This window comes from Euleptes europaea, chromosome 3 (assembly GCF_029931775.1).
Source record: "Euleptes europaea isolate rEulEur1 chromosome 3, rEulEur1.hap1, whole genome shotgun sequence".
Classification (NCBI taxonomy): Eukaryota; Metazoa; Chordata; class Lepidosauria; order Squamata; family Sphaerodactylidae; genus Euleptes; species Euleptes europaea.
In genome coordinates this window covers 88,893,614-88,914,448 of record NC_079314.1, presented here as the reverse complement: position 1 = coordinate 88,914,448, position 20,835 = coordinate 88,893,614, and the positions used below count along the sequence as shown (strand labels likewise).

The following is a 20,835-nucleotide window of genomic DNA, read 5'->3' as shown; positions in this document are numbered from 1 at the left end:
TGGATGTAGTCCTTTGTGCCACGGTTTGCAAAACTCAAGTTGCTGAACCCTGGCTGGTGAGCATGATCCCTTCCCTCAGATTGCGCTAATAACTTGTTATTGTGCTGCGCTCTGGAAGGAAGGCTTTCTGTCCTTGTTGGCAGGTTATCGGGGGGGGGGGGGAAATGTTGTCTGTACACGAACACATGATGAAGCTGCCTTATACCAATTCAGACCTCTGGTCTATCAAGGTCAGTATTTCTCCTCTGACTGGCAGCAGCTCTCCAGGGTCTTAGGCAGAGATCTTTCACATCACATGCTACATGATCCTTTTAAATGGAGATGCCGGGGATTAAACCTGGGACCAAGCAGATGCTCTAACACTGAACCGTGGCTCTTCCCTATGAAACAGCAGCAGGAAATGCTTGCCAGCTTCATAAAGAGTAGGAATGTGTTGAATTTGATTGGGTAGGAAGCCTGATGTTGCCACGCAAAGAATAAGAAGTACAAAGGGCCACTGTCTGGGAAAATGCACTTGCTTTTCACTCTCACCAGCTCCTTACCTTCCCCAATCCAAATCTTCCCCCTCCAGAAGCAAATCAATCCCAAGCCTATTCTTCCCATTGTATTGCTTCCCTCCTGCGCTACATACTAGAAGAAGAGTTGATTTTTATACCCTGCTTTTCTCTACCAAAAGGAGTCTCAAAGCGGCTTACAATCACCTTTCTTTCCCCTCCCCACAACAGACACCTTGTGAGGTAGGTGGGGCTGAGAGAGTTCTGGCAGAAGTAGCCCAAGGTCACCCAGCAGGCTTCATGTGTAGGAGTGGGGAATTGAACCCAGTTCTCCAGATTAGAGTCTGCCACTCTTAACCTCTATACTGCGTCGGCTATTAGTTTGCAGATGCTCCCGATAACATAAATATCTTCTCAGCCACTGGTCCTGAGGGCACTGCTATGATTTCACAGTGTGCTGAATACGATACCATCCACAGCATTTGCCTGCATCCAGTGTTGCTAACTTAGATGGTGCTATTGTGTGGGCTAAATATAGATTTCATAAAAATGCTCACTGGGGTTCTCGAAGGCTATCCTTGCGCAGTGGGGCTAATCATGCTGTGAAAATTTTAGCAATTTGGCTGTTAATTTTTGAGGAGCATTGTGCATTGCTGAAGATGCCTTTCTCAGCTCCTATCTTTTCTTTCCTTCAACTGCAGGATAATTACCTACCAGACCAAGGCATGTTTACAGACAGTGGAGTTAAGGTGATAAGACATCATATAGGGTTGCCAGCTGACTGGAGAAAAAATTGTCCTGTACCTTTAATAGAGGCTTAATGGGAAGAGTATTTACCTGCATGCCATGAAAAGCTTCACCTTCCCACTTCTACACATTAATTCTCAATTAAAGGAGCATTTTTCTCCAGATCTGTTGGCAACCCTAAATTTCACTGATTATGGTACAAATTTACCATTCTCTGTGTTGTAGGCCTAGTTGTACATATTGAGAAAATGACCTTAGCTGAAGAATAGGACTACATCATCCTTAGGGTTGCCAGGTCCCTCTTCGCCACCAGCGGGAGATTTTGGGAGCGGAGCCTGAGGAGGGCGGGGTTTAGGGAGGGGAGGGATTTCAATGCCATAGAGTCCAATTGCCAAAGCGGCCATTTTCTCCAGGGGAACTGACCTCTATCAGCTGGAGATCAGTTGAATTAGCAGGAGATTTCCTGCTACTACCTGGCAGTTGGCAACCCTAATCATCCTGTATTGCCCAGCCTGCCAGTTAAGGTCTGTTCTCTGTGGCCCTGCTTGCGTGTGTGACCAGAAACAGGGCTTTTTAAGTGGTAGTGCCTCATAGCACCTCACCTGTGGCGTGTCCTTCCCCTCAACGCTTGCCTGGTGCCTATGCTACTCTCTTTTACGTATCAGATCAAAGCCATTTTTTATCCAGGCTTTTAACTAAGGGGTTCCACCAGCATGGTGTAGTGGTTAAGAGCGGTGGTTTGGAGTGGTGGACTCTAATCTGGAGAATTGGGTTTGAATTCCCACTTCTCCACATGAGCGGTGGATGCTAATCTGGTGAACTGGGTTGGTTTCCCCACTCCTACACATAAAGCCTGCTGAGTGACCTTGGGCTAGTCACAGCTCTCTTAGAGCTCTCTCAGCCCCACCTACCTCACAGGGTGTCTGTTGTGGGGAGGGGAAGGGAAGGTGATTGTAAGCCGGTTTGATTCTCCATTAAGTGGTAGAGAAAGTTGGCATATAAAAACCAACTCCTCCTCCTCCTTCTCTGTTTGTAGCTGTGCTTTAAGCCTGCGAGCTATTTTACGAATATGATTTTAAGCTGTTCAGTGTTTGTTCATGGCGTTTTAAGGGCCTGGCTTGTTTTTAACAGTTTGTTGGATTTAATTGTACTGTTGTGGTTGTCAGCCTAGAATTTCTTTAAATAAAAAAGCAAACAAAACAGTAATTCAGGATGAACTTATATATAGCGTTGCCAACCTCCAGGTGGGACCTGGAGATCTCCTGGGTTTGTAACTGATCTCCAGATTACAGAGCTCAGTTGCCCTGGAGAAAATGGCTGCTTTAGAGGGTGGACTCTACGGCATTATATACCCCAATGACATTCCTTCCTTCCCCAAACCCTGCCCTCCCTAGGCTCTGCCCCCAAATGTTGAGGAATTCCCCAACCCAGACCTGGCAACCTTCTGCATAACTCAGAACGCTAAATCCATCCATTATTTGCTGTACACTCTCCCTTCTGTCACATGTTGCTTCCCCTCTAAGGCAAAGTTTGACCTTGCTAAGAAGACTGGGAGGCATTGGCGACACATTCCTTCATGAGAACATGCCTCCTTTGACATAAGAGTGATGTCCAATTCTGGGGTAAAGGGGGTAGGGTACTTTAACTTCTTAAAGCAATGGTCCTGTTACTCATTCCTTGTGTTGCCTTTCATTTTCCCGCAGCTGCACAGCAGAAATCCATTGAACCCTCCCAGCAAAGGAACACTTTGGCCTGATTCTCAAATACGCTGAACTCTCCCAATCTTTTCAAAGTCAGTGAGCCCTGCAGGTGATTCGGCGCCTTTGAAAATAAAAATAAGCATTTTTTTTTTTACCTACCACAACATTCATTCAAACATGCCCCTTTCCAGTACATACAGCTATTTCTGTCTTACAATCCCTGTTTTGTTTCTCCTGGTAAGCACTGAAATATTAAATAATCCTAACCATTCATTAAAAGACCAAATTAGTTTTCTCCTTTATCTTAACGGAGGACATTGGTCTCCAAAGCACAAAAGGTTTCTTGAGGTGAATGTGCCACAGTCGTCACAGCAGGGGTAGGGAGAAGGGGAAGGCCTGAACGGGGTGACCACCTCACAGAGTGCCAACGAAGGGGTCAGGGTGAGTGTGTTCCATCGCTGTTTAAGTTGGAAGTCAGCCAAGAAGGCTGAGGTACAGCGGTACGCTCAGGCATTGTGCAATGTTTTACACCCGGTTATCCTTGGCCCAATATTCCTCTGCTTCAGCATGTGTTTGTGAACAGAAATAAGAACAAATGAACTTGTATATGAGGAAACAGTGGTTAACTGCATGAATCTGAAAAAATGAGTGGAAGGAGGAGGGAAGGAATATCCATAGGGTTGCCAAACTCCAGGTGGTGGCTGGAGACCTCCCGCTATTACAATTGATCTGCAGGTGATAGAGATCAGTTCCCCTGGAGAAAATGGCTGCTTTGATACCCAAGGCTGGGTGGGATAAATACTTGGCCGAAACGCGTCTGGCATGTGGTTACAGTATATCAGCCTTAGGAAATGCCATTGTGCTGTTTTAACATTTTAAAATAATGTTTATTTTGACATAGCGCCTTAAATAAAATTGTTTTCATTATCTATATATTTTATTTATCCCACCCAGCCTTGGGTACCCAAGCTTCTGTTTTCTAGGTTGGGTTTCATTCCCCTTTTCTCTTTTTTCTTCGAAAATGGCTACTTTGGCCATTGGACTCTGTGGCATTGAAGTCCCTCCCCTCTCCAAACCCCACTCTCCTCAGGCTCCACCCCCAAAATCTCCAGGTAATTCCCAGCCCAGAGCTGGCAACCTTAAATATCCAGTAAGGCAGGGAAAGAAAAGTGGGCAGAGGAGTATTTATTATACGTGTATTGCAAAGTGTTTAGTATATGGCAACACCATCTATGTATACATATATACACAAACCTAGTATAGAGTCCCTGCACTATTTCCGTGGGTAGTAGTGGGAACAATTGGGGAAGAGGGACATTAATGCACCTCTTATCCCTTGCCCCTGAAGGATCTTAGTTCTGCCACTCATACCACTTGTGGTGGGTGACAGCATTCAGAAGCAGGCCAAAGCTGTAGGTCTGAATTAGGGTGAGCTGAGAGGGCATTCTTGATAGATGCCTACAATTCCAGAAACTCGTCAAAACCTCTTCCAGAAGGCCCAGGGAGACTCGGAATCAAAACACCACTTATCACGAACCCTGTCTGGTGACCTTGGATTAGTCATTTGCGTCCCTATCTACCTCATAGGGTTGTTGTGAGGATAAAAACATGGGAGGGGCACATACACTGCCAGAAGCTCCTTGGAGGAACAGGAACATATAAATGTGATTCTTTTCACTTAGGCTGCCTTCCGCTGACTGGGAAAATGTTGCTATCATTTTGAACTTTGGACAACCTCTGCCTTTCTTTCAGTAATCTCCTCTAGAAAGCACTTCTACTGAAAGTACTGGTAACGTGCAAATAATTTAATTGAAACCGTGAGTTAAAGGCAGCTCACTGAAAACTAATAGAGGGTCCTGGTTTTTGTTGTTGTTAAAATTACATAAACTACTCTGAGCCTTTGGGAACTGTTCAAATTGTAAGAAACCTCCAGGACAAATTGATTATTACCAGTCCAGCCCTGCTGAATTAGCTGCTCAGGTTCCAAGCACAAAAGCAAAACCAATCAAACTAGTTGTCAGAAATATAACACGGCTACATGAGATTGTTTTGCAAAATCTAGGCTCATGCCATCTACTTTAAACTCCTTTCTCCTCTAAAATTAAGACTGTCCACCTTGAGTTGTATGTAGGATTGCCAAACTCCAGGTACTAGCTGGAGATCTCCTGCTATTACAACTGATCTCCAGCCGATAGAGATCAGTTCACCTGGAGAAAATGGCCACTTTGGCAATTGGACTCTATGGCATTGAAGTCCCTCCCCTCCCTAAACCCCACCCTCCTCAGGCTCCACCCCAAAAACCTCCCGCCGGTGGCGAAGAGGGACCAGGCAACCCTAGTTGTATGTGGGCTGTTTACAGCTTTCTACTCCTGCCCTTTGAATCCAAGTATCTAAATAATTGAATGGTTTCAGCACAGTCACAGCTTTCAGTGCGCCGTCCCTCGGCCTGCTGGGCTGTCTCCACAACATTCCAAGCACGGCAACATCAGCCTCCTTTTCACAGCCTTGCGCAGGGCTTCTCTCCCTTCCCAGCTGACTCATGCCAGAAATTGCACGGCCCTGAGAGAGGAAAAGGCTGCAACCAAAACTACTTGCATTGTCTACCGAAGCTGTTGAGGTGGGATCCAATGACTCAGGCTCCAAATCCCCTTAATAGCAGTGTCTTCTTGGATGAATGTCTCAAGGCTACCCCCCCCCCCCACACACACACGCCATCTCTTGGAAGAAACTAGACAGGAGTTTCTGGAGACATGTTAGGACTTGTCAGTATTCCTACCAGGCTCTGAGGGCACTGTATACTCCGATCAGCCTTGTTTTTACATTATTTATGGCACAGTGTTTAACTTAAGGGACTAGTTTTCCCTGCCCTGCAGGGTCTGATGCTGATGACTGCAAACTTGTAGCCTCCCCAACCTATTTCAAAGACAGGAATAGGATGTTGATCTTTCTCCGTGTGATGAACAGCTGTGCACATCTTTCACTTGTGCTGGATTTCTAACAGGTGCGTATCACTAGTAATAAAAAGGGACAAGGGAATGCTTTGATTCTGTACTCTATACACTATTCACTAGCAATATTATCACCTTTTAAAATTCCAGGGTTACAAGTTCTGCTCATGTATTTGAGCCAAAAGATTCTTTGCTTCGCAGCATGACAGCAGGGACCTCCTGCAAGCAGCGTGGCAGTGGCTCCCTAAACCCACCCATGTTGTTTGGGCCAATGGGACAGAGAGAAGCATGTTGCAATAGTAGGGGACTAGTAGAACATTCTTGCACCAACCAGAGCAGGAGGAGGGCGAGAGGCAGATTCCTAGTCAGGGAAATGCCTAGTAGATTGTGAGATAGCAGTCTAATTTATACAGTATAGGAGTAGACAATCATTTTGGCCCAATAACAAGAAAAGATGCCATAACTATATGTTGGGGAAGAGGGAAGGAAAAATGATGAGGGTTGTACTTGGCCACACCCATATAAATCTGTGTTCTTTCCCCCTTACATGGGTATGAAATGTCAGTTGTTTTGTCTGTGATGCACACTCAGGAATGTGATTGCAATGGGTGAAAATAACATCTGGTCCTCCTAAAAGATGTTTTGTGAGCAGGGCCCTTGTGGGGCACAAGGGCGTCAGTGGCACAGTGCTTCAAATTCTAATTTTAAACTATTGCTGCTCTGCAGGCAGACACTCCCTCCTCAGGATCCTGTTGGCTTCCAGCCTGCCCTTTCGCCTCCCAGCTGAGCCCATCCCAGCGGACTACGCCCCTTCTGGGGCACAGCAACAGAGGTTTCTGTGCTATCCCTTGGCACAAGTGTCAAGGTGTGACTACCCCTGCACTACACTGCAGTTAACATTCTTGAACCTCTCCTTTTATGCTTCCAAACAGGGACCAGCCCTTCCTGTATGGAAAGGAACGTTTTTGTTAGTCATCCAAAGGAGGGCTGTAATATTGTCACAGTACTTATTTTATTCTAGCTGACTATAACGTGGGACTGATCAGACGATCATTTACCGTTCCCATCCTGCCACGTTTTAAGACATCCTTTTGAAGGAAAAAGATATTTAAAACTAGCTCTTTAGTCCTCTGACTGTGCAGAATGCGTGGTAAAAAATAGTATGGCTACTGGCTGTTGTAAACAAATTCTCATGAACTGACACCCTTTTCAGTGAAGTCATTGCTTCATACATAACTTTGCTTTTACTTCAGATTTAGCATACAAATAGGCGTTTTCAGCCTGTGAAATTCAAATTCTTTACCTCCTTTAGGTATATTTGAAAGCATGACTTTTAGAATTCCTAGAACACCCCCCCCCAAAAAAAACCCATGTCTAAAGTCCACACTGAGCTCTTAAAAAGTTGGATGGTTTTTGGAAGCCCCACACCTGCCACTCTGCCACAATGTTGTACTTACTTTTGCATCAAGTATTCTGATGCTGCTTCTATTTGTATTTTATGTCTGTACTATGATTTCGTGTTGGTTATTGGTTTACTTGGTATTCCTGTAGTTGTAATAGGTTTGTACCCACACTCATGATCAAACTTGCTAGATAAATAGATGATAGATTTAAAGAAAAAGAGCACTCTTCAAATGATGTATCCACAAGGTAAGCCACTTTTGGGGGAAAGGCAGGGTATAAATTAAATACATTAATTGCTCAGCTGGCATCATCCTCCAGGCCTTCACCAGTCTCACGCAACAGAAGGAATGCCTCTTGGCCCTGACCACCTAAAGCTTATAGAAGTACCTCTACTAAAAATATGACTAGGCGCTCCACATTTAACTGAATAAACTCCCTCAGCTAAACATTGCAATGTTAAGATGCAGTGTTTTGTATGCCTAAAACATTTATTACAGAAGGGACACAAAAACATTTTACAAGTATTTACAAGTAAATGGTGTTGCATGGTGTAAACCTCACGCTGCTTTAGGGAACTGAGTGAACACACACACAAAGATCAATGACACTTGTGCGGTTTTCAAACAAAGTAGGATGCAGATTCTAATGAATCAAGGCCCTGATTTAGGTCCTTGGGAGTAAGTCCCACTGAATTAAATGGGACTTGTTCTCCCAAAGTATAGCATTACACAGTATAATACTATGCAGTTACTCCAACCAATGCTTATTTCTAACAACTGGGTTAGACTAGAGTAACTCTGCACAGAATTGCACTGCCAGCCTACTAAATCTGTGTATATTCTATGCTTTAAGGAAATGCAGTTAGTTGACTAAGGCTATAATCCGATGGGGAGACCTAATGAATTGTGGGACTTGTTTCCACATGAACAGGTGTATATAGCCAGACTGTTAGAAATGCAGCTGTCACCCCAGCCAATATGATGTTGCAATCCCTAACAGTATTTTCTAGCTTATACATAAAGCATGGCCGTGCCATTTCCACAACTACATTCATGCGCTCTCCATGGGCTATGCCTCTAGAAAGCCCTTTCTCCCAGTGTACGCTAGAGCAAAGTTCACACAGAAAAGCCACAGTCCACAGAAGATAGGGAATAGCCTTGGGGAGGAAATATTCTTTTAAACCCTTGATGCCCTCTTACAAACCACAGGGACAAGAGGCTATTATATATCATGCTTTTAATACAAACTTAAAAAAATCTGGAACAATAGAAACTGTACAGATTTGATCAACCTTTGTTGTTTTTTAACTAAATCTCTAGACACGCCAAAGTCCTGTTCCAAAATATTGCACAACTTTCTGAATACAAAACTCTGATTGTATTCCTCCTTCGCTAGAGAAAAAAAAGAAAAAAGAAAAGAAAAGAAAGAAAACACCCCCTCTGGATCCCTACTCAATGGCCCCCTGGCTGTTAAAAAAAAGAAAGAAAAAAAACCCCAAGAGAAACAGCATGGACCTCTGCATTAAAAAACACACATAATTCTGTCTTCTTTGCGCTCATCCATTCTCTAAGATCACATGTTGTTGATTCACTCTTCAAAAAGGGTCAGGAAGGAGGGAGGTGAGGGGAGAAAGGAGCTTTCACTGCTTTTTTAAAATTTTCCTGAAAAAATATTTTTTTTCTCTCCTCTAAGAAAAAATCTTGAAAAGAAAAATTTCAATTTTTTTACGTTAGAAATATACATATATTATATATACCTCTTACATTTTACAAATGTAGCAAATTATTCAATATAAACGGACAACAACAAAAATTAACACAAACCCATAAAAATAAAAGTTAAAAAAAATCTCTTTTTTTTCTTCCTAAGAAACCAGGTAAATTAGTGCAGGTTTTAAAAATAAAATTGAAGCTGAATGTCTAACTCTTGAGACAAGAAGACCAAAAAAGAGGCCGTGAGTTTCATTGCTGCCAGCACTGGAAATGCTTCTGAAGCACATTGGGATTTCCTTTAGGAGATGGATGTTGGTCCCTCCCTTTTCCCTCCTTGTGTATGCAGACTTCTTCTCAAAAAGCAGTTAGCAGGATAAAGCAGTGTCAAACATCACACATTGCGGGTGCTAGTGAGGTTCCCTCTCTCCCTTCAATGCATTAAAAGCCTTAGAAGAGTACAGGATCCCACCCAGGCAGTGGCTCATCACAGCTCTTGGCTGCAGGAGTTACCAAAGGAGATTATAACTGGGGGGACAGGAAGCCAGCAGCTCTCCTAGTGAGGGAGATCGGGTTCAAGTCCAGTGTAATAGCTTGGCAGTCTACAGTACATTCCAGAGGGAGAAGTGGGCGGCAGTGGTAATGTTAAGGGGAAAGGCAGGCAAACGATTGCTTTTGCTGAACAGGTCTCAAGCATCTTGTTCAGGGTTTGGACCTTAAGCCCCTGGAAACTTCCCCGTCACACTTCTGCCTGACAGTGTATTCCCTCTTCATCCAACTCAGTGGGTAACAGAAAAACAGGTGGCCATTTTTTAGTGTCCTCTTCCTCAGCCCAGCAGAAGATGGGTAAGGAGCAAAAAGGGGTACATGGGAACAAAGGGAATCTGTTTGGGGGCACCTTGAGAACATCTGCTGCACAAGCCCCAGTCTTTACGATTTCTATTCACATCAACAAGGCTTGGGCTGCGGACATCCCTTATGAATCATGCCCACCATCTTTAGTGCTTCAAGGCTAGAGCATCCTTCATAGGAGGGGAGATGCTTATGGTACTTAAGGCTCATACAGTCCTGTAGGGCATCTTCAGTTCAGCTTTTGGAGAGATTGGGAAGTCAGTCTCAGCCCAAGTAATTGAAGAACCTCTAGAAGAACAAATTGTAGCTTATGTATTCAAAATGACTTCGCCGGAGAAACTGCTAAAACAAGACTTTGTGCACTGTAAGCATACTGTGGAAGACCCCCCAAATAGGTGGGTTTTTTTTTTAATGAATTTTGAAGCCTGGAGTATACATGCCAACTCCCTCCTCGCTACCCACCTTCACTGCTCTCACTCGATCTCTCAGCCCTTGAGGGGGTGAACTAATAATCTCACAAAATTTAGATGGGGAAATGTTTACTGCCAAAGGCAGATTCTGTCATCATCTACAAAAAAACTCACTCTTAAAGGCCACAACTTTCCCTGTCTTCCAGGGTGCCCTCTCCAGCAGGAAAAGGGAGATGCAGGGAATAGCATTAGGATTCCTAGCTCACCAGCAACAGTAAGGAGAGGGACAGGACAGACACTCTACATTCATATCACAGGGAACCAACCCGTTCTCCTCACCCCACCTGAAGCCACTTGGGAATTCTACAGCAAGCCCACTCCATCTCCAGGACAGAGTCTTAAGATGGAACAAGTGCATGCTTGACCTGATATGTGGGCAGCTCTTCCATAGGGGAATGCCTGCTTCCTTTCATGTGAAAAAAAAATCATAAGGTTTTTGGTCGAAAGTCTTAAAGAGGCATGAAATTCAAAGTGCAACCCTTCATGCCATCCATCCAGAAAGCAGTTTGCAATATAACTCCCTCTTCCTTACCAAGAAATAATGCTCAAAAGTATTCCACAACAGAAAAGGAAAAAAAAATATTTCCTATGAGAACCAGTGGCTGAATGCTCAGCTGTCAACAGAAGAGCTCGGAGCCCTGGAAACCCAGGTGGTTGGCCCAGAGGAACATCAGTGGTTGCTGCTCAGGTACGAACACCAGAAGACCAGCGCTCGCGTCTACAGCAAACATGGATACATTTTTCTTGTAAGTCAGATTCTAGAGCCCTCATTTATAACCACAACTGACAAGAGTCCCAGTTGCCCAAAGAGTTCAACTCATCCAGGACGCTTAAGAAGGAAGGTTCCAAAATGGGAAACACTACACTAAATTGTCCCCAACAATGCTGTCCTTCAGCACTTTGCTGGGGCTTGAGGAACCTTTAAGGAGAAAGTGTCTCCACTACAAGGCCCTGCCAACACTTAACACAGGTGGGCAAAAAAGACTTACTTTCTTGCAATAGGAATACAAACGAGGGCTATGAGAAATGAATGCACATCCCAAATCTTCCTCTAAGTAGTACTTGAGAATTCACAGATCCAAAAGCAAACTAAATCCACATTTAAAAGGGGGGGGGATCAACACATCTGGACTCAAGAAACATGACAGTGCCCTGAACAAGACCATTCTTACAGTAAGCACATTTGAGAACCAGTTCCAAGGAGCAGCACGGGAAATAAAGTGATGCTGGTTTACACCACTGCTGGGCTGAGAAGGATAGATTCTCTCATTAAGTTTAAGAGAATGGGTAGGAAAGAGCACAGCAAACAAGTTTTTAAAAAACCATCAGTGCTTCAGCAGCGCTCCCTGGCATGACGCAACAAATCAGGGTTTGTCTCTTTCCAAGAAGCTATATTTATAAGATTTCAAATATTTCTAATTATTTTTCTCTTTTTTTTTTTTTTTGGAAGTTATTTTTCCCAGAATACTCTCATGGTGGTCAGTTGGCCAAAACCACTGGTTGGAACGACTGGCTGGGATACTGCATGGCATTCAGATTGTAGCTGAGTCCTTCCACGAAGGGTGTCTTCTCCAAAAAGAGGCTGTTGGTGCTGCCACCAAAAACCTGAGCCATATCAAAGCTGCTGCCACCACCACTGCCACTGAACTGGGATGCAGGTGGGATGCCACCGCCCTGGTTCTCGGCAGCTACACCATCAAAGAAGAGGCTGCCGGCTCCTGGCGATCCACCGTTGTAAACAAACTCCTTGGCATTGGGGGAGAGCTGAGATTGAGGAGCTGGACTGCCCCCAATGAAGTTCAGAGAATGCATAGACAGGGAGAGGCCTTTGTGCTTCAGCAGGCCATTGGTGGGTGACCGGGCCAAACGCTGCTGCTGCTGTTGCTGCGGCTGAGGGACCCCTGCACCATTTGTGCCGGCTCCAGCTCCTCCGCCTTTCTTCATCTTAGTTGAACCAAACTTTGTGGCAGCAAAAGTGGCAGTGGTGAAGGTGATGGGCTGGGCAGAGCGAGGGATGAAAGTAGGGCTAGGAGACTGGCCAAAAGATGGGGATGGAGAATTGGACAAGGAGTTGTCCTGGCTTCCAATGGGGACAAACACCTGGGCATCAGGGTTGAAGCTGCTCTTGATCTCCTTGTCCAACTCGGCTGCACTGCAGCCCTCACTGTCATCCAGATACAAGACCTTGACTGACCCTTTCTCCCCAATTTGGTAGGAGACCTCAAATGGGTCGATCCAGACACTCAATTCTTCGGGGACATTGGCCCGCACGTCCTCTACAGCCAGTCCACTCCGCTTGGCAGCCAGTTCCACGACAGGGTCCACCGTCTCCCCAATGTGAACACAGCGATAGCCTGAACCCTTCAGAGGCTTCTCTGGGTACCAATGGCCTTCATATTTCTTCTTCAGCAGTCGCTCTAGCTCTTCACCAAACAGGTCGGCCCGCCTCCGTGGAAGCTTGTTGTACAGGTAGGAGATGATGAAGTTCAGAGCAACTTTGATCTCCAGATGCATACTCCCTTCACAGCAAGCAAGTTAGGGCAGTATATTAAAAGAGACAAAGGACACAAACATAGACGGATTTTGGCTCCAAACAACCCTGAAAAGAGAGAGGGGGGGAGAAGGGGGGGAAAAGGAGTAAATATGCATCTTTTGTTGCAAGATTAGACAAAATGCTGAAGATTAGACAAAATGCTATTTACATTAAATAAAGCATCCAATGCCAAGCTGTGAGATGGGTTCACAAGCCAGTACCCCCGCTGCAATCATTACCACCAGGGCTCTTTAATCTATTGTTTTTGTTTCAAGACTCACCAGATGAGAAGGTTCTGCTCACACTTCACAATGTGCCAGACATTAACTATGAGAATGCAATGCCACATCTGGCAGAGTGTTAAAAACTTTGGAAGGAGGGACAACCAATCTTGCTGATCAAAATCAAGAGCATCCCCCTCTCTTATCTTCCAAAGGACAAAATAAATATAGTTGACATTTAAATTATTTCCTAGCAGCCTCTCTAGGGAACTGCAGGAGGCAGCTCACAACAGATTCACAATAAAAGGCAATCAGCCATTTAAAATAACCAGACAACAGCACTGAATCATAACAAACAACCTAAAACTAACATAAAGATGAAACAACAGCGAACTCAGCCTGTCAGATGAACACTAAAAATATGTTGTCTGTGTTTGCTTTGTGAGCAAGTATTTTCACATTTTATATCACAATCATTACTTAAGGCTCTTGGGTCACAATCTTGATTTTCCTCCGTAATACCAGAGAAACTCCCACTTTTAACCCTCATATTACAGTGCAGTAAGTCATACAAGTCACTGAAGAGGTGTCTATCCATGCAAATAACAAACATGCCCAGTGCAGGTAAGTTTGTCACAGCCCTCCAACTCATGGTATGTTTCCACAGGGACAGTGTTGAAGTGCCCACCCAGATGCAACCAAAGGCTACCTTTTAGGTGGTGGCCTATAATGAGCCCAAGTCTCATTTTAACCACCAGGGAATAACAGATCTCTATCAGTGTCAAAAAAAGGCTGGGCGAGATCTATTGTTTTAAGAGGTGATTCACTCAGGACGGAACTGAGGTTTTGCAGGCTATTTCCCACCAGGGGGAGACAGGAAGTCAAAAGAATTGGTCCTGCCTACCCGATGATGGAAGGAAATAACCCACAAATCAAGACGCTGGAGCCTCAGTAGGAGAATAATCCGGGTAATGAACTGACAGCCATTGTCTTAATTTTCTGACCCCAAGTGCAATCCGTTACCATCAAGAAGTTTGTTCATGAAAGGCCAAGGCTCCCCGTAAGGCTCCAAAGAAGGAGCAAGAGGTCAGAAACCTAAACCCAAAGTCTCTCCTTTGCTGAGGTTTTAGAATGCAAAATCATCTGCTGACTTGACATATGACTCCCCATGCATGCCCATGCACAGCCTACAAAATAATCCTGTTAAATGTCCCCCCCCCCACAAAAAAAGAAAAAGAACTGAATCTATTAAAAGTGAAAAGTGTATGTGCAGCAGAGATGCAGCACACCCAGTGTTTAAGTGGCAGCTTAGTCAGATGCAGACCTGCCCTCTGCTTCCTTAGACTCCTCTCAAACACAGACTCAAAGACATTCGGAGATGCTTGCTAGGCAGAGCCAAGCATAAGTTTTGGGTTTAGTGCCATCAACATCTTCTGATGTGGGTACTTGGAGCTAAAAAGAAAGCTAAGTTTCCCTAAGGAACTGGGAACTACATCAGCATTAATTAATTACAGCATGAAAAAGCAAAAAAAAAAAAAAAACACAAAAACTAGCAGGTTAGTTTCAGCATACAAGAAGTAAATATTTGTTCCAATTTATCAGACCCGTTTTCAAGGGTATACTGCCCCACTCATTTTGGAAATTAGGCTAAATTGTGCAGAAGGAAAAAATAAATATTACTTTTTGACAAAAATGAAAATTACCAAACAAATTACCCCCGCAGAAGTCTGTATTCAAATTTAGCACTTTATCTCTAAAAGATGATTTGGGGACACAGCTACAAGCTCTAGGCCGCCTGTGAGGTCAACAATTGCTATGTTGAACACAAGTGTTATTTAGATCACTTCCTCTAAATTCACCCAACTCTCCATATGATCGTGGAGTGGCTGCTGACAGCACAGCCCCAGAGTTCAGAGCTTGTATTTCAGGAGTTACCAGACCATGAAATTTTATTACAGCTATTTGATTTTGCCTGTTAAAATAAAAATGGAAATTGCCACAGGAGAAATCCGAGTAATGCAAATTTCAGAAAAGGTCAACTAGCAACCGACCCGTTTTTTAGCTAATATGTAGGTAGGAGACAGCTCCTTAAAATGAAACCTTCCAGCAGATTTTTGGCTAAAGCAGATTTTGGTGCACACACTGCAACTGAGAACGGTGCAAAGTTGAGCCCTCACTTCCCCAGGTACACAGCCTAACTTATTTCTCTCTCTCTCTCTCTCTCTGTGTGTGTGTGTGTGTATAAGCCACCTTGAATATTTATTTTTCAACAGAAAGGCAGAGTATAAATCACAACTGTTGTGCCAAGAGCCCAAGTCTGGGAGGATAGCAGATGACTGGGATAAAATCTTTCATTTCTAGCCACCAGGTCCCCATGTGACTGTAATGATTTAGGAACCAGACACCATAATTCAAGCAGCATAAATCTAGTACCTCTTTACAGGAAGACAAACCTGCTGGCATTCCAGCTTTAGGACTGAAAAAACAGTTTTCTGATTTAGACATGCTTTTCCAACTAAAGCTATACTATGATATTCAACAGTGGCAGCTACCAACAGCCAATCATCAGTAATAGGGAGGGAAAAAACACTTTAAAAAAAGCAAGCAATTGAACTTCAAAAGAGATTTTTCAGTGTTGTTAACTCTACTTTAAACTTGAGGGTATCATCAACACACAAAAAGAACCAAACGTCAAATGATCCCATCTAACTTGGCATAAGTGTCTTTCAGACAAGAAAAGGGATTTGTGCAAAATTCAGAACCACTGTTTGCTTGTCAGCAAAATACTCTATTTGCATCAGGGTCCCTTAATCCCTAGATTGTTAACATGGCAACCTACACACAAGGGACATCCGCAGGTGACAAACCATGAAACAGAACTGAATCCCTTGTACTCCTTGCAGAATGGCATTCAAAGGTGTATGTTAAAGTACTTCTGACCCTGAAGATGCCACAGGCAAGTAGCAATGCATTTTGCACATGACAATTACAACCACATCATACAAAATGAAATAATGAGCTCCAAGGCATTAGCCCTATGATTCGGCACAGAACAATCCTCATTAAGTCTATTGAGTCTCAGAAATATAGCAGTGTTAAGCTACTTTTTAAAATATGTCAAGTATGTACAGCAATCGATTCACACTGAGTAAGTCCTTTTGTAACATGGAAAGAAGTATGATTAAATCATGACCTTGGTAGCCAGGCTTCCATACTTTTTTAATGCTCTCGAAGACCTTCTGGAAGAAATACCTGATACTGCCACTGTGAAGTGAGGTCATGACTCCAATTACTTTGAAGAAGTCCGAAATCGCCAGAGCTGTCTCCTACGTTTGCTTGCAAGCCCCACCCAAGTGAGAAAACAGCCTTCTGTGTTCGCCACAAACCAAGCCTCCATTTCAGGGGACAACCTGAATAGTGGAGTAGAGGGAGGCGGTGCGGCCTACGAGGAGAGGAGGGCGAGGCCCGGGGAGACCCGTTCTAGAACCACGATTGCACAATCCACACTCTCTCCTGCCAAAAACATTTGCGTAAGTGGGCGTTATTTGCCCAGGCTGCCTCCCTCTCCAGCCTCCTGACGCATGCGAATTCGGCAGTTATCTCCTTGGAGGGGGCCTGCTCTCCCCATTGCCTCTGGTGGCTCCCCCCCCCCATCGACTCCGCAGGCCAACAGAATCCACACTAAGGCTGGCCAAATCAAGCGGTTCGACTGACCCTGCCGAGGAAGTCGCGGCACACATTTTCTCAGCCTCCCCTCCGTTCTTCTTCAACCAGGGTATCCCGGGAACTGCAGTTCACCGCGAGCCCAGCTTTTCTTCCACCACACAGCGGCCGGGCGAGTGACCTACTTTGCCTTTTAACTACCCTTCTCAATATGCTTTGCACCAAAGCTGGCCCAGACGACGAGCGCTTGCTCAGTAAGAGCACAGAATTTTCCAGCGCGCATGCGCTCTCCGAGCTCTATTGCTCAACTCCAGGGGCAAACCCCCCCCCCAAATGCCATTTTGCATTGTTCATTTATATCTAATGCCGTTTCTCGCCCTCCTCCTCTGCTCTTGCAACCGCGGCAGGGGAAGGGATCGGCGGAGGCTGTTTCTGCAGGGCGTTTGCAAACCCGCCTCTATCTCGGACGTTCACAAACATACGCCCCTCTCCCTCTCCTTGCTAGGCCCACGGGTAAGAAGGGTGGGGAAGAGCATCCGCTGACAGGCCGCTCTTGGGACAAACCTACTCGAGAGGAAGCTTTTTCCAGCGAGTTCACTGGGAGCCTCTTCCCGACAAGCAGGCCGCCCGCTTGGGGCCGCAAAAGGCCCCACCTGACAGAAGCCGCCTCGACATAGGACGAGCCCGGCCCAGCCCTCCTCTGCTCCCGACCTGGAATCCTTCCGTTGTGGGTGGGTGGGGATGGCGCCCACCCTTTGGCGAAGGGGTCGGGCCACGCAGTCACCGCGGCCCAGTGAAGGTGACTCGGCCCTGACCTTTACCTCCGCGGCCCGCCCGGCCACACACACGTCGCCAGGGGGTCGGGTCCCGCTTGGCCAGAGACCCGCCAAGTTTCCCTCAGGAGCCGGGTGGGAAAGTTAAGCCGCCCCCCCCCCGGCCGCCTATCCCCTTCGGCAAGCCCGACCCTCCCTCGCACCCAGACACCCACCCACCCACCCGCGAAGGCCGCGCCATGGACGAAGCGTCAGGCCGGCCCCCTCCCGCCCCCCACGGCCTAGCGAGCCCTCGGGGCCGCCTCGTCGGGCCTCGAGCGGCACCCAAACCGCCCAAAAGGGCACCCCTGACCCTTCGCGCCACAGCCAAGAGCTTATCGGACTTGCCTTCCCACTTCTCCACCATTAAAGCAATTCAAGGGATTTCGCCCCACGTCAGGCTTGGGAGGAGGGGGGGGGGGAAGAGAGGGAAAATAATTCCTCTCGCCTCACAATTTGGGGGGGGGGAGGTTAGTGTTTGTGACATAGGAAACCCCGACGAGGCCCTCGCCTCCCCGCCGAAGGGGGGGGGTTAGGAAAGTTCCAGCATAAAATGCAACGGAACCATTTTTTTCTGACAAAGCCGGGCTTGTATGTGGAGTATTGATCCGGTTTAAACTCAATGGCACGGAACAGAAGCCATCCTCGCCTCCCCCTGCCCAAATAGGCTCCCCCGTCCCGCTCCCCCTCCCCGTACCAAATCGCCTGTTTTTACAGCCACGGCTTTAAAACAACACCAGGAGGGCTCCCGGTGGTCCCCCCGACCACAACAAACCTACAGAGGGGAGAGAATATTTCATTCCACGACCGAAGTCCACAGGACTTCGTTTTAGAGCTGATTTATCTGGATCTTTTTGAGAAGTCCGCTCACGGCTCCAGCAAAATGAGCAAAAACAAAATGGTGAACTGGAGATTCTCTCTCCCCCCCCCCATCGCAATCGTTTCAAACCCAAGACACGCAAACAATCCTTCCGTTTCTTCTTTAAAAAAAGGGGGGGGTATCGTTAAAGAGAGATAAATATTAAGACTGGGGAAGGGAAATTTAAAGGGAAGATCAGGCCACAGCTAGCCGAGCCAAATGCCCTCCCCCCGCCCCCGAAAGGAAGAACTCCACCAGAATGAGTGCTCTGAAGCAAAGTGGGAAGACCGGCAGCTTGGGAAAAATCACATTAAGATATAGTGATTAAATCGCGCTGCAAAAAGAAGGCTGGGGAAAGGACAGCCTGGACCTCCAGATGATCTGGGGCGGGGAGAGGAAATACACCTTCGACCAAAGACAAGATTTTTTTTTAAAAAGAAATCTAAATGGCATGATGCCCCCTTTTGTCGTCGTCCCCTCCCATTCGAGCGATAAACCTTCACTTACTTCTTCCTTGCAGCACCAGGTGAGATGGTTTGGTGGCTTCTCGTTCTTTCCAGGGTGTTTCTCGATGGTTTCTTTTTTCACAAAGTGCTGATGTGGTGGTGGACGTTCGATTTTTGTTTTGTTTTTTGTTTTTTTAATCAAATGGGTGCTGTTCAGATAACTTCTCCCCCTTCTATAGGCCCAATCAGAAGCGGGGTGGGGGGTTGTTGTTGACTCGGGCGCCCCCTTCTTCTTTCTTTCCCTCCCTCCGCGGGGAACCTGCAGCCACCCTCTCCCTGGCCCAAAGTGAGCAAAGTAAATGAAAAGTTTCACCCTTAGCAACCCTGCGCAAGGATATTCTCTTCCACACCCAGGGTGACGCGTCCTGCAAAGGACAAGGAAGGGGGAAAGAGAAGGAGAGGGAGAGAGGGCCGGAACTACTTCTCCAAAGGCCAGTTTCAGATTAACCCGCTTTGTGCCGAGAGCTTCGCGTTATTAGAGATGTTTAGAAGAGCCATCAGAGAGGAATGCGTGTTTTCTGCTGTTATGTTTTACGTGCGTTTTAATTAACGTCCTCTCTTCGAGCTGGAGCGCTAGTGGTCCGCCGTGAATATCTGCTGACAGCCAACAAAACTTGTACACAGGGTTTCGGATAAACCTGCTAACTGAGTTAAAGACAATTAGACTTCCCTTATCTTATTTAAATTAAATGAGATAGGACAGGACTGCACAATATGGCAGTACTTCATTTGCTTTCCCCTAGTACTCTTTTAATCTGGACAAACCACCACCTTTGGTTCCATATTCACAATCAACAATGGGTGGTCGTACCAATTGGAGTGGTTAAAGGCTGGTAAATAAGAGAAACCCTCTGAGTACATTTGCCCCCCAATCTACATTAGTGCTTGTCAGTATGGAAGCAAGAAACTATGCCGTTTGATTGAATTGTTTTTCTATATTTTGTAATCCACCTTAAGTCTCAATGAGAAGGGCTATAAATGAACTAAATTAATTTATTTCCAATGGATTAATGCACCATACATATCAGGGTCCTGTGTGAGAAACATACAATCTTCTGCAGGCAGATTACTTGGAAGTAAATCCCACTGAACTCAAAACTATGCTCGCAAATAAGCGGACACAGGACTGTAACCTTACAGTGATGATATTTAGAATCTTTTACATTCCAAGATATCCTACAGATACCTGTGGATAATGCTTTTATATTTTGCTATATCCACCAAAGACTGCATTGGATTGAAACTGAACTGTCTTCTTCCTATCTTTCTACTGTAGATTTTTCCCAGGTTTTCTTGGGTGGGGGGGTCCTAGAATGTGTGTGTATGTGGAACAGAAAATGAATTTGTTCAGATTTTTAAAGAAACAGAATGCCAGACAGATAAAATTATTCATATGAAGCTCTGGTCTTAAATTTGTTCCTTGTGGCTTTTGGGATGAAGAATGCAAAACTCTTACTCTACAGTGGGCTGACTATTTCTAACTGCCTTACTCAAAAACACTTCATGCAGTTTATCTCTTAATATGATTTAACCAACATTTTAGTCAAAGCTAAAATGCATATTTTCTAACCTATAAAAACAGTGGCTAGGAGAACCAAACCAGATGGCTTAACAAAGCTATAAAAGTGTTTGTGTGAGCAGATTGGGTGAATTTGAGGATTAGGGTTAGAATGTTGTTGTTCAATCTCATCTGTTCAGTCAGATCCCTGTATCTGTTTATATTATACGTACCTCTCTGAGGAAAAGCTTATGATGGAATAAATTCTGTTCATCTTCAGCATATCACCAGGATCCTGTTTTGTTTTAGCAAACTCCTCTTTGCTACAGACAAACACAGCTATCCATCTGGAATTTTCTTCCGATTAAATACATTTTATTTTGACGGATGTGTATAGACACAGAAAGTAACTGATTTGG

At 45.3% G+C, this 20,835-nt stretch overlaps 1 protein-coding gene across 1 annotated transcript; it reads right to left on the bottom strand.

Moving 5' to 3' along the window:
- Positions 1 to 11,315: 11,315 nt before the first annotated feature.
- Positions 11,316 to 19,032, bottom strand: TOB2 (transducer of ERBB2, 2). Its single transcript, XM_056846892.1, has 2 exons — positions 18,920 to 19,032; positions 11,316 to 12,923 (listed from the first exon to the last, which is right to left on the bottom strand). The coding sequence occupies exon 2, from the start codon at positions 12,836 to 12,838 to the stop codon at positions 11,804 to 11,806; it is 1,035 nt and encodes a 344-aa protein (XP_056702870.1). The 5' UTR covers positions 12,839 to 12,923; positions 18,920 to 19,032; the 3' UTR covers positions 11,316 to 11,803.
- Between the last annotated feature and the right edge of the window lie 1,803 nt (positions 19,033 to 20,835).